Source organism: Drosophila suzukii, chromosome 3 (assembly GCF_043229965.1).
Source record: "Drosophila suzukii chromosome 3, CBGP_Dsuzu_IsoJpt1.0, whole genome shotgun sequence".
NCBI lineage: Eukaryota > Metazoa > Arthropoda > Insecta > Diptera > Drosophilidae > Drosophila > Drosophila suzukii.
Window position 1 is genome coordinate 89,089,300 of NC_092082.1, and position 11,165 is coordinate 89,100,464.

The following is an 11,165-nucleotide window of genomic DNA, read 5'->3' on the forward strand; positions in this document are numbered from 1 at the left end:
TTAGACAAGCGTTTTGGGCATGATGCTCCCTCTCGCTCCACGCCAAATAAATTAATCAGCTAATTGATGAGCATAAATTAGGGGCATGCAAATGAGATGGCTAAGAATCGCGGCTGATCTTGGCTTATTGATGGGCAGGCCAAATTAAATTGGGCAAATGAGCCTAGCCGGGCAATTTAGTATGTCAATGGCCGATGCTAAAGGGCCACCCACTGGGATAAAGAACAAGAAGTAGATCTCTGGCCAAATCGAAACTTGCCAGGTGCAACGTACAACTCAATTAATAACAATTTCTCAGAACAATAAGCCAAGGCGGCGGCGGCGGCGACCGAGGTGAGTGCAATCCTTTTTGGCCAACATTTGATTATCTCACGGCCAGAGTGGCTCCTCCTGGAGTTTGGAACCTGGAGTTTTGGGGCTCGGAGCTTGTGGCTCCTGCTATCGGGTGCTGCCATCGGGGCGGCGCGGTGTTGCGGAATTAGCCATCGCCAAAGCCTTTGCCAAAGCCTTAGCCATAGCCACTCTGGGCCTGAACTTTGCCGGTGCACGAGGTCGTGGCCAAATTGCCAGGCCATGCTCGGCACCGGAATGTTTGTTGGCTTTTTGCTTTTTGTTTTAATTGAAAGCCGTACGAAATGGAAAATGGTAAATGGACTTTCAACTTACCAGCTTAGTAAATTACCCACACCAGAAGAAAATACGGGTATAAACTTGAGATTGATAATCCAATTAAATTCTAAGCTTATAAGGCTAGCAAGCTCATTAACTTAGTAAGTAAAAAATAAATATTATTTTCTACTTCACCTATATTAAGAAATCAAATACTCAAGGACTTTAAATAATAAATTTAATTTAGGTATATAATATTAAGTATTTTCGGAGACTTACACCTATAACTAACTTAACATAAATATTTACACATTTATTTATTCCCTTAACTTTCCAGAAACTAAATATGTAAAGAGCTTCCTAAAAACGTATAAGATTTCTAGGTAAATAAATATGATAGTGTATGGTATGATAACATAATAGCATTTTAAACTTTTTTCGGTGCACCTAGCTCAATCAAAATACTTATAATATAAAGATACATAACGAAACTCAACTTAAGCCTTATCGGTAATTCTATTTTCAAAGAGCTTAAATCTAATATTAATCCCATCTAATCCCATGATAAAATCTTGAACTTCTTTCGGTGCACCCAGCTCAGCCAGACTATTTCTAATTTTGAAACCTGAGTGCATTGCAGGGCAGTTGGAAATTTATGGCGGGCCAGGCGGTGTCGAAAATAGCGCCAGCAACTCCGCGACAGGCGAGCGATGACGACGAAGACGATGCGAGCCCGATGTTGATAGCCACAGCTTTTCGCCGGCTGGAGTTACTTTCTAATGCTGCAGTCACAGTAAGAGCGGAGATGTGGATGTGGATGCAGTTGAGGATGAGGATGCATTGCACACGAAAGTCATAAGCGCAGCCGAGGCAATTAAGTTCGAGCGACAAGTTGCGCCGCTGGAAGCCAGGAAACTCGGCTAGGATCGGGAGGGATCTGGTGGTATCGCTGGAAACTGGGAGGAGGGGTGTGCAGCTGTTACATGTTTATGGCTCGAAACGGATCGCACGTAATGGGATTTGCGCTGAGCGACAGCGATAGCCTGTGACTGCACCGGCAACTGCAACAGGCCACATACACCATGCACCAGCCACAGCCACATCCACAGATTCAAATCCAGGGGCTGAGCTATATGGGTAGAGCCAAAGCTTCGACTCCAGCGCCTCAATAAAGCCGATCGCATTACCAATTAGGCGTGCACACTCGGCTAAACAGCCGCCTCCTTCTGGCAAGTGGAAATTGAATTAGTTGTCGCTGCATATGCGTGACTAGCTGCTGCCCGGGGCTCCATGTTCACCTCAAGGATGCACTGAAAAAAAATCTGGAGTGGCCCATTCGTTCCCCAAAAAACGGATCTAACATGTTAAGAAAATTATTTGAATTTGAAAGTTTATCTTTTTATAAGATTTTTTTTTAATTGAGATAAGTTTTTGTCAAAATTATTTCTTAAATTATTAAAAAAAAGATTATAAAATATTTAAAATAAATTATATATTATTATATTTTTGTTATTTAAAATACAAGATCCCTTACAAACCCAAAAAAATACTTTTAAAGTGGCTTAAATATGTTTAAATAAACTTCTTATAAATTAAATAGTTACATACCTTAATTTAATTTGTTTATTCATTAGATGATACTATACTTAATTTTTCTCTGTGCATAATCAAAAGCCCGCGAGCTAGAGAGCAGCAGTCTGGTTTGGGTTTGGGTGTCGCCGTTCGTATGTGTAAACACTTTTTACACTTTGCCACATTCCTGCGTCGCGCGCATAAATCAGGCGGTGCTCGCCTGTCAATCTGGAACTGCGCCATTGATAGCATCGGGTCCTCGTGGAGTGGAGGTGACCGGAGGAGCTTTTAGCAAGTGCCAACAGCTGGCTGGGTGTGCGCCATTCGTGGCTCCGTTTTCTGTGCCAACGCGAATTATGGCAAGTGCTTGAGGATCCTGTTTCCAATGCTAATGCTCTTCCTCATCTTTGGTCATGTAATAATCCCTATCTCCATCTTAACTTATTATTATGCAAAAAGAAGACAATATATTATTAGGAAAGAAGTTTTTTTGGCATCAACAATTCTGGTTTTCTTTTTACATATTTACAAAACAAAGTATTTCTTAATCTGAAGACCTAAAAAAGTACCGCATCATAACAAAACTAAAGGTAAACAGCCTTTAAGTATGTTCAACTAATGTTTAAAAAAGACATAAAGTAAAAGTGAACCTGACCACACATCAAACGAAACCAGCCTCAATTGGATTCCTTAATTAATCTACTGGTTCTCCACGACTTGCCCAGGTGAAGCTGCGAGCTGCCCGAAAACCAGATGCGCTCGTTGATCAGGTGCGAATGCATGTCCCCCAGGGCGGGCACCACACGGAACTGATTCCTGAAGCAGCGATGCGTGAGCACATTGGTGACGACCCACTGTCGGTGGACGGGATTATGAAAGCAAAAGGAAATGGATCGGTTTTGAGGACTTACGGCCAATTCGTGTTGACGTTGCAGTCTCCTCATGCATTCGTGCAGTTCCAGGAGCAGCTCGTAACGCTGGGCGCCGTCCTCCAGCATTCGCAGGGAAAATGCCAGGGAGTCGATCACAATCAGTTTAATCTAAAGGGACAGATGAGATTTTTAGTGGAAGTTTTGTAAAGGATTAAATTACAGAGAAAGGGGTTTCGGATAGGAGTATGCATTGTATATAATACAATAAGAAAGTATTATATATAAGGTAAAGTTGAGATACATAGGTAGGTGCAAAGTAAAACTAACATCTGGATGATCTATGAGATGCCGTTGACAACTGAAAACGGTAGCCATTAACTGAACCATATTGGGACACCTCACATGGTGTACTTTTTGCAGCATATTAAGAGACTTAAACTCTGGAACTTTGTGTTTATATTTATTTTCCAGTTCCTGAGCTAGACCTACAATTATAGTTTCCTTAAATAGTTTAGCAAAATTGTTAGTCCCACCAACTCACCTAGCAATCTTTCGGGATGAAAATCCTGTCGGGAGTCTATGAACAAGGCACTTCCTTCCAATCCTCCAGCAGCCTTGGGAATTTGTACATTTAGACACAGTTGTAAACTGTTGGTAATGAATAATATTTAATGTATGAATATTAGTTTATAACAAAAGAACTCACCACATTTGGGTTTTGCCGGTGCCCGAGTTCCCAATTAGTTCTACAATGTGACCCAAGGGTATGCCACCTCCGAAATGATTGTCCAGGGCTTTGTTACCCGTCAGGATCTTATTCGGGTCCTTTTGTGATATGTCATAGCAGGAATTACTGAATATATTAAGGTTTTCGCTGGACCCAGATGGACCTTTATCCATTGTTCTTGTTTACAGCTCCTTCGAAACTCAGTCAGTTTGTACGGATAGTATCTCTGCCAATACCGACACTTAAAAAGTAGATTAATGTGCCATTATATGTTCATAAGCTAGCTCTGTTTTAGTAAAAACATCTTTAATGGAAGACTAAAACGAAATATAATCAAAACAATCCCGCCATATGATTTAACAGTATGTTATAAGCTAACATGCAATGTTATGTTACCTAGCTGTCAAAATCAGCTGCTGTTAAAATGCATGGATTTTAAAGTCTGGTAACACTACGAATCATATGTTTATTGTTTACAAGTTTATTTCCTGCGACGCGATTTTATTGGACTTTAGTCATCCAAAATGTTGAATTTAAAGCACTTGGCCAGCCACGCCTACCGCCAGTACGAGCTGGTGACCTGCATTAATATGCTGGAGCCCTGGGAAAGGAAGTTGATCAGTGAGTATCGAAGTTTCCAGGCAAAGCCAATCTCTAATCCGGGTTATCTCATCCGACAGATGGATTCTTCCTGATCATGCTGTCCCTGGTGATCTTCTCCAGCTTCATGTATCTACCGGACTATCTGCAAACCCTGATGCAGTTCATAACGCCACCCACTTGGCACAGTTCTCCGGAAAATTCCGCCTATGTGGCACAAAAAATGGCACGGAGCTAAGTTCCCACATATCTTATATGTACATCCGGTAGAAACCCTTGCCCACACATACTCCCTATAGAAAGACAACTATAATTTAACGTTTATGATATAATTGTGATTCACCTCGACTGGTCCAAGATCTGTAAATATTTAACCGTGCCAAGAATGAAGCGTTTAACCCAATTCACCATGGTTTTTCTATATCGCAGACAGATTACAATGGCCTCCACGATTCGCAAAGCGGATGTGTTGAAGAACAGGCCAACCAGACCTCCAAGGGAAACTAAAGGATAATATTATCGTTTAAAAAATATAGTACTTCCATAAAGTTTTGGAGCTTACTCAAGAAATCCAGGATAGTTTTGGTCACACGACGAACATAGCGTTGAGTGGGCAGCTCGACGAGAGCCACTCGGATTGTAGAGACATCATCTGAGGCTTCATCATCCCTAGAAATTAATAGGAGAACCTATTATATAAGCTTATTTACTCAAAACTTAAATCACTACTTCCATTCGATTCGTTGAAAGGATGATAATGTTATAAATGTACTTACTCATCCTCCGAGTTGTAGATAATGTTGTACTCAGGCTCTTCGCAAGAGCTCATGCACTCGCAGGACTTGCGCTCCGTCATGATCTTGTCCCGGATCCGGGTGAGGCAGATCAAACCGCGATAGTCGCAGGCAGCAAGGTTATTCTGACCAGGAGTGGCCATAAAGTGGCTGGTGCAGTTGCAATTCTCTAGCTGCAGGTGCACGGTGCTTAGAAATATATAAACGAATACCATAAATAATATTGTAAATAAGTTGTAAAATGGTTAAGTATTACCACTCCACTACGCAGCCGGAATAGCTGTAGAATTCGTAGATTCCCTGCCTTTCCGGCACATGTTCATTGCCATAGCGACATCGCCGCTGCTCCATACTCAGATCCTGGACACTCTCGTCGTTGTGCACCTCTATCACATTCAGGATCAGCTCTTTGTAGTGCCCCAATAGCACCGTTTCCCGTATCATGCCCTCGGAGAACTGGTAAGGCACATCGATGGGAGCATGGACGTACAGCTGGATGTCGGCGGCGGCATGAAAATTGAGGTGTCCCGGTCCCGTCATCCGGTTATTGGTGAACTGGACATGGGACACCTTGCGGGCCTGATGTGAGTTGAAGGAGAAACACAGTCCGTATTCCGTGGGAAGGGGTAGAAATTGATCGCAACAGTCGAAAAGCTCGTTTAGGTAAGTGCAATTCACCAGTAACTGATTGCACTTGGAGCGGAACTACAAGTATAGGAGGATGGTTTTTAAAACCATATACAACTAGCTATACATATTCAAACCCACCACATCCACGAGCAGGGTAAAGTTGGCAGGACACCGCATCTTGGAGCAATCCTCGCAGCTGCTGCAGACCCCTCGATAAAATACAATTTCGGAAATGAAGTCATCCATGTGCATATCGTGCTCCACGCCAAAATGAGAGTCACTCAGATCCCAAATCCTTTCAGCGTTGTAAATCTCACATACAGTGATAGCCGGAAAAGTAGAGTTCCAGTTCAGGCTAAACCATAGAAATTATTACAGGCAGGTACTTCTCTCGATTTTAAGCTTACTATATCGTATCCAAGTTAAAGGAGACCGATGAGGAGAGATAGCTATGAAGCAGAGACATGGAGACACTTGCAAAGAAGGGTAGCGTATGGTAAAAGGTTACCAAATAGAGAATCCTAAATTAAAGTAAGCTTTATAGCAGAAACCACCTCAAAAACAAAAACTTACATCTTCAATAAAAATCCGTTGAAGCGGCCAAAATGCATTGTGAACTATCCAGCTGAAAAGAGCAAACTGTTTGACCAAGTTTTTCTTTCGTGTCCTTTTCGGCGGCGAGCTTCCTATAACAATAGTTCTTTCGATATCCATCTTTCCATTGTTTCGTCTTTGGCCCACATTAAAATAACTACCCTATTTTATTGGCTTGGATTCAGTTCAATGTTAAAGCCAACATGAAACAGACGCGTCTAGTGATTATTTAATGGGCATTATAGAAAACATTAATCATTGGTCTTTTCAAGGGTAGATCAGAACTTCTAGCTACAGCGGTGTAAGTACTTATAAAGTGACGCAGTTTAAATTCTAATTAAAAAGAGATTAATTGAAAAATGAATCGGATAACAGCTCTGAGAAATTATGGTTTCTATTGAGAGAGTTTTTTATCCGAAAAATATAAGGTCCGAAACTTAAGTGGGAACTAACACGTCATTCATAAAACAACCTGCGGCTTATAACTAAATTATACGGAATACCCTAACTGAAATTAAACACTACGAACAACTATGAGTCAGAAATTATAAAACGGTTTATTATACGTACATACAAAGCTATGAAAACCTTAAGAGTAACAATGGCAAGAACCTTATGATTACAAATATAACTAATAACAATAAAAAACAAAATAGAAAAAATATATATAATAAAATATTACCGTAAGTCTTTTGCAGGTTATCAGTGATCCAGGGAACCATGTCGATGACGCTGGCGAAGATTCCTGGTTGATTCTGGTTCGACCTTATTTTTTAACTCCTCGTTGGTTGTCGAATCATAAAAACTGTCTGTTTTATAATTAAATTTTAAACACCTTCCTAAATGGTAATCTCTATTATGAATTACGGCTGTGAGCCAGCTGGAGCAAAAAGCAAAACACCACTCCAAAGCCTAGAACCTCCATAATTACTACCATTATTGATTGCTGTGATCAGTGATCTGCCATCAGAGTGGGAGGTGCTATTCTTAATAACCTGATTCAACTCCGGATGCTACTGTTTATACTATTAATGGTCCCGAGCACTATTAAGTTCTCTAACGTGCGCTCTGAACAGATAAACTTGGATTGAACCGGAGATTATCGTGTGTTCAGACTTTTAGATCCGATTCACGTGATTGGGAAAGCGCAAAACCAATCCAGCAATAGTGATCAGTAGCCGAGCTCAATTCCATATTGACGATACTGTGATTGTATATGGTCAATTCATTTCATCCGGTTGGGTAATTCTAACCCTAAGTACTTAGCACTGTTACTAAAAGAGTGGATTTACTGTGGGATCTGGTTCTTGCTTATAAACAATACTATACAAGTTCTAACTCTGATGGGTTGCCTCAATAAATGCAGCAGCTAACCGCAAATTAAAGCATACCAACGAAATTACACCTACTGCTGACTCACAGCTTTGGATAATTAAATCGGTCAAAAGGCAATATTAAAAACCGATTTTAAAATTTTTTTAATGTAATGCGTAGTCTGATAGTTGCAGTTCCGTAGCTTCTGAGAGATCACGATTTTATGGAGTGATCTTTCTTTCCGAAAGATATGGGACTTAAAGATATGTGGTAATTAACACGTCATCCATAAAAAATATATATTAAACTAAGATAGAATTTGAATACCTATGAGTCACTAGTTTATGCACCACTGCGTTTTCCAAAACAGGCATTGTATGAATGAGAAAATATTGTTAAAATTTGATTTTTTTTCCTAATATGGGAAAGTGTGACTAATGTCTATGTAATTCATGCTAAAATTTTTTATGTCAAATTGCATATCACTTGAATATTTTTGCAGTATAAAAAAGTATGACTTACATCCGCGTATCTTGGTATCTAAAAGATGATACCATGACTTAAAATTAGCAGATAAGCAGTCTCAAATAATTTTTTTCTGTCCGTATTTTAATAACATTTGTTTGGAATAAAACAGCTGGGAATTGTTAGATATTTAAATCCAAAATGTGCTGAATGTGAGAACTTTTTCACCACTAAAGTTCTTTAATGGTAAGCATGTATCGTTCTTAAATCAAGGCTGTCTACACACATTTTTATTTGCGTGTTAATTAGTTAGGATATTTATTTATACAACGGCTTCTATATGTTTGGGTAGCTAAATATTATGTTAATTTTTTATGGACCCCGTTGAGATAATAAAACTCCCTTTGATTATTGCTTCTTATATCATATATATTTAATAAATTTACAAAACTAGGGAATCATTTAGTGTAACTATGGCAAGGGGTCTTAGGAATAAGGATATAAATAAGGTGTGTCTTTGAAATCAAGAGTATCAGGTTGCTCTACTGCAGGTTCTGAGTGATCCAGGGAAGCATGTCGATGACGCTGGCGAAGATTCCCGGCTGATTCTGGTTCAGGCCGCAGCGGCGTCCTCCGAAGGAGACCACGGCATACTGAACCACTCGGTAGGTGTTCTTGAATCGGTGCTGGAAGAACACGGGACCGCCGGAATCTCCCTGGCAGGTATGCTTGATTCCAGATCCCGTGGCGCAGATGTGGTTGTCATTCACCTCACCCTTGTTGTAGTATTGGCGGCACTCGTCCAGGTTCTTCCGGGTGACCAGGGCCTGTTGGAGCTTGGAGGAAACACTGCCCTTCTCGGTTCCACCCCATCCGGCGATGAAGAAGCTTTGGTCATAGGCCAGTTCTTGGGAGCGCTGGTCGATGGGCAGGCACACGGGTTTAATGTGAGATTTTGCCTTAACAACGCGATCCAGCTTGATGATGGCCACGTCATTACTAATCTGACCATGAACGTAGTTGGGATGCACATGTATCTTCTCTATGCCGTACTCCTCGTAAGGCGGCAGACAGACGCGGTTAATTCCTCCCAAATAGTGGCAGTCTTCCTCCGTATCCAGGTCGTGCTCGCCCAGGCGTACTGCAATTCTATAAAAGATTTACACAAATTAGTCATCAGTAAGACACCCATATGAAAGATAAATAAATTATAATGGTATCTAATTTTGTTCCAATGTCAAAGTTATTTCATCATCTTAGCAAATTGTTATCACTATTGAACTGATTTTGTTAAAGGAAGGGCTTTTATCATAAATTTACGATTATGATATAGGGAACTTACAATTCGGGCTGCGAGATGATGCAGTGGGCTGCAGTCAGGATGTGGCGCTCACTAATGAGGCTTCCGCCACAGAGGAAGGGACGATCACCGTTGATCTTGTACTTGAGCAGTGCCACCCAGGGAAAATCGCCGGGCTTGGCGGTCTTTCCCCCGCTGACCTTGGGATTGCCTTTGTTACCGCAGTTGGTCACCGAGTTCAACAGTTGCAGACCCTGTCGATCATACCGGTCCAGGTTTCCACCATCCGATCGCACGACCTTCCTCTGGGACTCCTGGTTGGATGACGATTGCGGTGAGGCTTCATTGGGGCAACAAAGATGGAAGTCCTGTAACGTAAATTGGATTGGATTAGATACTCTCTGTTTACTCCATAAAGTATAAGTTCTGATTCTTAAAAAAATTGGAAATATTTTTTTAATCTAGATCAGAAAGTATTTTTTTGAAAGAGTTATTACCAACCAACCTTAGTATTTGTGGCGCTTCTGCATTGCATCTGACTGATCTGGTTATGAATCGTCCTCGGTATATTCCGACCGTAGATCCCAATGATCCTTTGCACGAAAGGACAATCCTGGTACTTAATGCACTGACCTGAAGCTCCGTTCGGATTAGTGCAGCTGCTCTCTGTAAGTCAATTGAATTGTAAATACCTTCCTGTAGTTGAATCTCTATAATAACTTACGGCTGAGAACCAGCTGGGGCAATATGCACACGGCCACTGCGAAGCTTAGAATCTCCGTAAATACCATCCTGACTGATTGTTGTAATCAGTGATCAATGTGGGAGGTTTTCCTGCTATAAGCCTAAACCTGTCTTAAGTCCGGATGCTAATGTTTTTCTTTTAGAGATCTCGTTCCCGATCACGACCAAGTTCTCCAACGTGTGCGCTGAACAGATCAACTTGTAATGAACCGCAGGTCGTCGTGTGCCGAGCTTTTGTAGCTCGGATTCGCGTGCTCGGGGAAGCGCCAATCCAATCCAGACGGCATAAATGATCAATAGCTGAGCGCAATCCCAGAACGGCGATACAGGTTTTGCGGCACTTCCACAACACAACACTCGCTTACGGGGCTCGGAGCAGGAGATATAGTAGATTCCGATAGTGGTAGTGTCGTGGGACTGTAATACTATACTATAGTATACTATATACTCAATTTTGTTTACTTAATAACTCTACTACCTGGTGCTAGGTACAATATGAGATAAATGGTTTATTATGAATTATACATCTTATATTAAAGGACACTCTTAAATAATTGAGGCAATTATCCACTACCAATTCTTTAAAATTAAGTGAGGTATACGTTCTTGGTTAGAGTTATATTATACTTATTTTCATATTCCATATATATTATTACTGATCATATTTATTTTTCTGAATTATTGCGCATTCGTCAGACAATAAAGATCATAATTGTATATTATTATTGGGACAGTGGAAAATATGTTTCATCACTAGTGATACCGTACCGATCGATTAAACGATAGTAGAGCTTAGAGCGTGGGAAAAGCGATTAAATTCCAGGAAACCCCCTAGCGAGTCGGTCGCTCTCCCAGTCGCAGCTAATCTATCTGTTTCTCCATATCTCTACCCCTCCAAATCTCTCAATCTCCAACTAGTCGATCTTTGATCATTTCGCGGGGAC

General features: G+C 40.9%; 4 protein-coding genes across 6 annotated transcripts; 1 reads left to right on the top strand and 3 right to left on the bottom strand.

The window, feature by feature from the left end:
- Nucleotides 1-2,651: 2,651 nt before the first annotated feature.
- spn-D (spindle D) lies at nt 2,652-4,111 on the bottom strand. Of its 2 annotated transcripts, XM_017076924.4 has the most exons (5): nt 3,760-4,104; nt 3,595-3,701; nt 3,381-3,538; nt 3,093-3,221; nt 2,652-3,035 (listed from the first exon to the last, which is right to left on the bottom strand). In XM_017076924.4, exons 1-5 carry the CDS (start codon nt 3,951-3,953, stop codon nt 2,859-2,861), a joined length of 765 nt encoding a protein of 254 aa, XP_016932413.4. In that variant the 5' UTR covers nt 3,954-4,104; the 3' UTR covers nt 2,652-2,858. The 2 variants fall into 2 exon arrangements, with proteins under 2 accessions (XP_016932413.4, XP_070852007.1); XM_070995906.1 differs by lacking the exons at nt 2,652-3,035; nt 3,381-3,538 and having other exon boundaries at nt 3,760-4,111.
- Nucleotides 4,112-4,232: 121 nt separating this feature from the next.
- LOC108011708 (serine palmitoyltransferase small subunit A) lies at nt 4,233-5,161 on the top strand. 2 transcript variants are annotated; one of them, XR_001767544.4, is made up of 3 exons: nt 4,233-4,401; nt 4,461-4,742; nt 4,810-5,161. XR_001767544.4 is itself a non-coding variant. In XM_017076921.4 (2 exons), the coding sequence occupies exons 1-2, from the start codon at nt 4,305-4,307 to the stop codon at nt 4,616-4,618; spliced, it is 255 nt and encodes an 84-aa protein (XP_016932410.2). In that variant the 5' UTR covers nt 4,233-4,304; the 3' UTR covers nt 4,619-4,783. The 2 variants fall into 2 exon arrangements, 1 of the variants encoding a protein (XP_016932410.2); XM_017076921.4 differs by lacking the exon at nt 4,810-5,161 and having other exon boundaries at nt 4,461-4,783.
- Nucleotides 4,720-7,512, bottom strand: ppk31 (pickpocket 31). Its single transcript, XM_070995905.1, has 8 exons — nt 7,081-7,512; nt 6,378-6,429; nt 6,212-6,325; nt 5,943-6,159; nt 5,431-5,879; nt 5,157-5,363; nt 4,943-5,049; nt 4,720-4,883 (listed from the first exon to the last, which is right to left on the bottom strand). The coding sequence occupies exons 2-8, from the start codon at nt 6,413-6,415 to the stop codon at nt 4,720-4,722; spliced, it is 1,296 nt and encodes a 431-aa protein (XP_070852006.1). The 5' UTR covers nt 6,416-6,429; nt 7,081-7,512.
- Nucleotides 7,513-8,595: 1,083 nt separating this feature from the next.
- On the bottom strand, nt 8,596-10,421 carry LOC108016134 (serine protease grass). The gene is made up of 4 exons (XM_017082740.4): nt 10,202-10,421; nt 9,983-10,143; nt 9,520-9,845; nt 8,596-9,326 (listed from the first exon to the last, which is right to left on the bottom strand). The coding sequence occupies exons 1-4, from the start codon at nt 10,266-10,268 to the stop codon at nt 8,720-8,722; spliced, it is 1,161 nt and encodes a 386-aa protein (XP_016938229.4). The 5' UTR covers nt 10,269-10,421; the 3' UTR covers nt 8,596-8,719.
- Between the last annotated feature and the right edge of the window lie 744 nt (nt 10,422-11,165).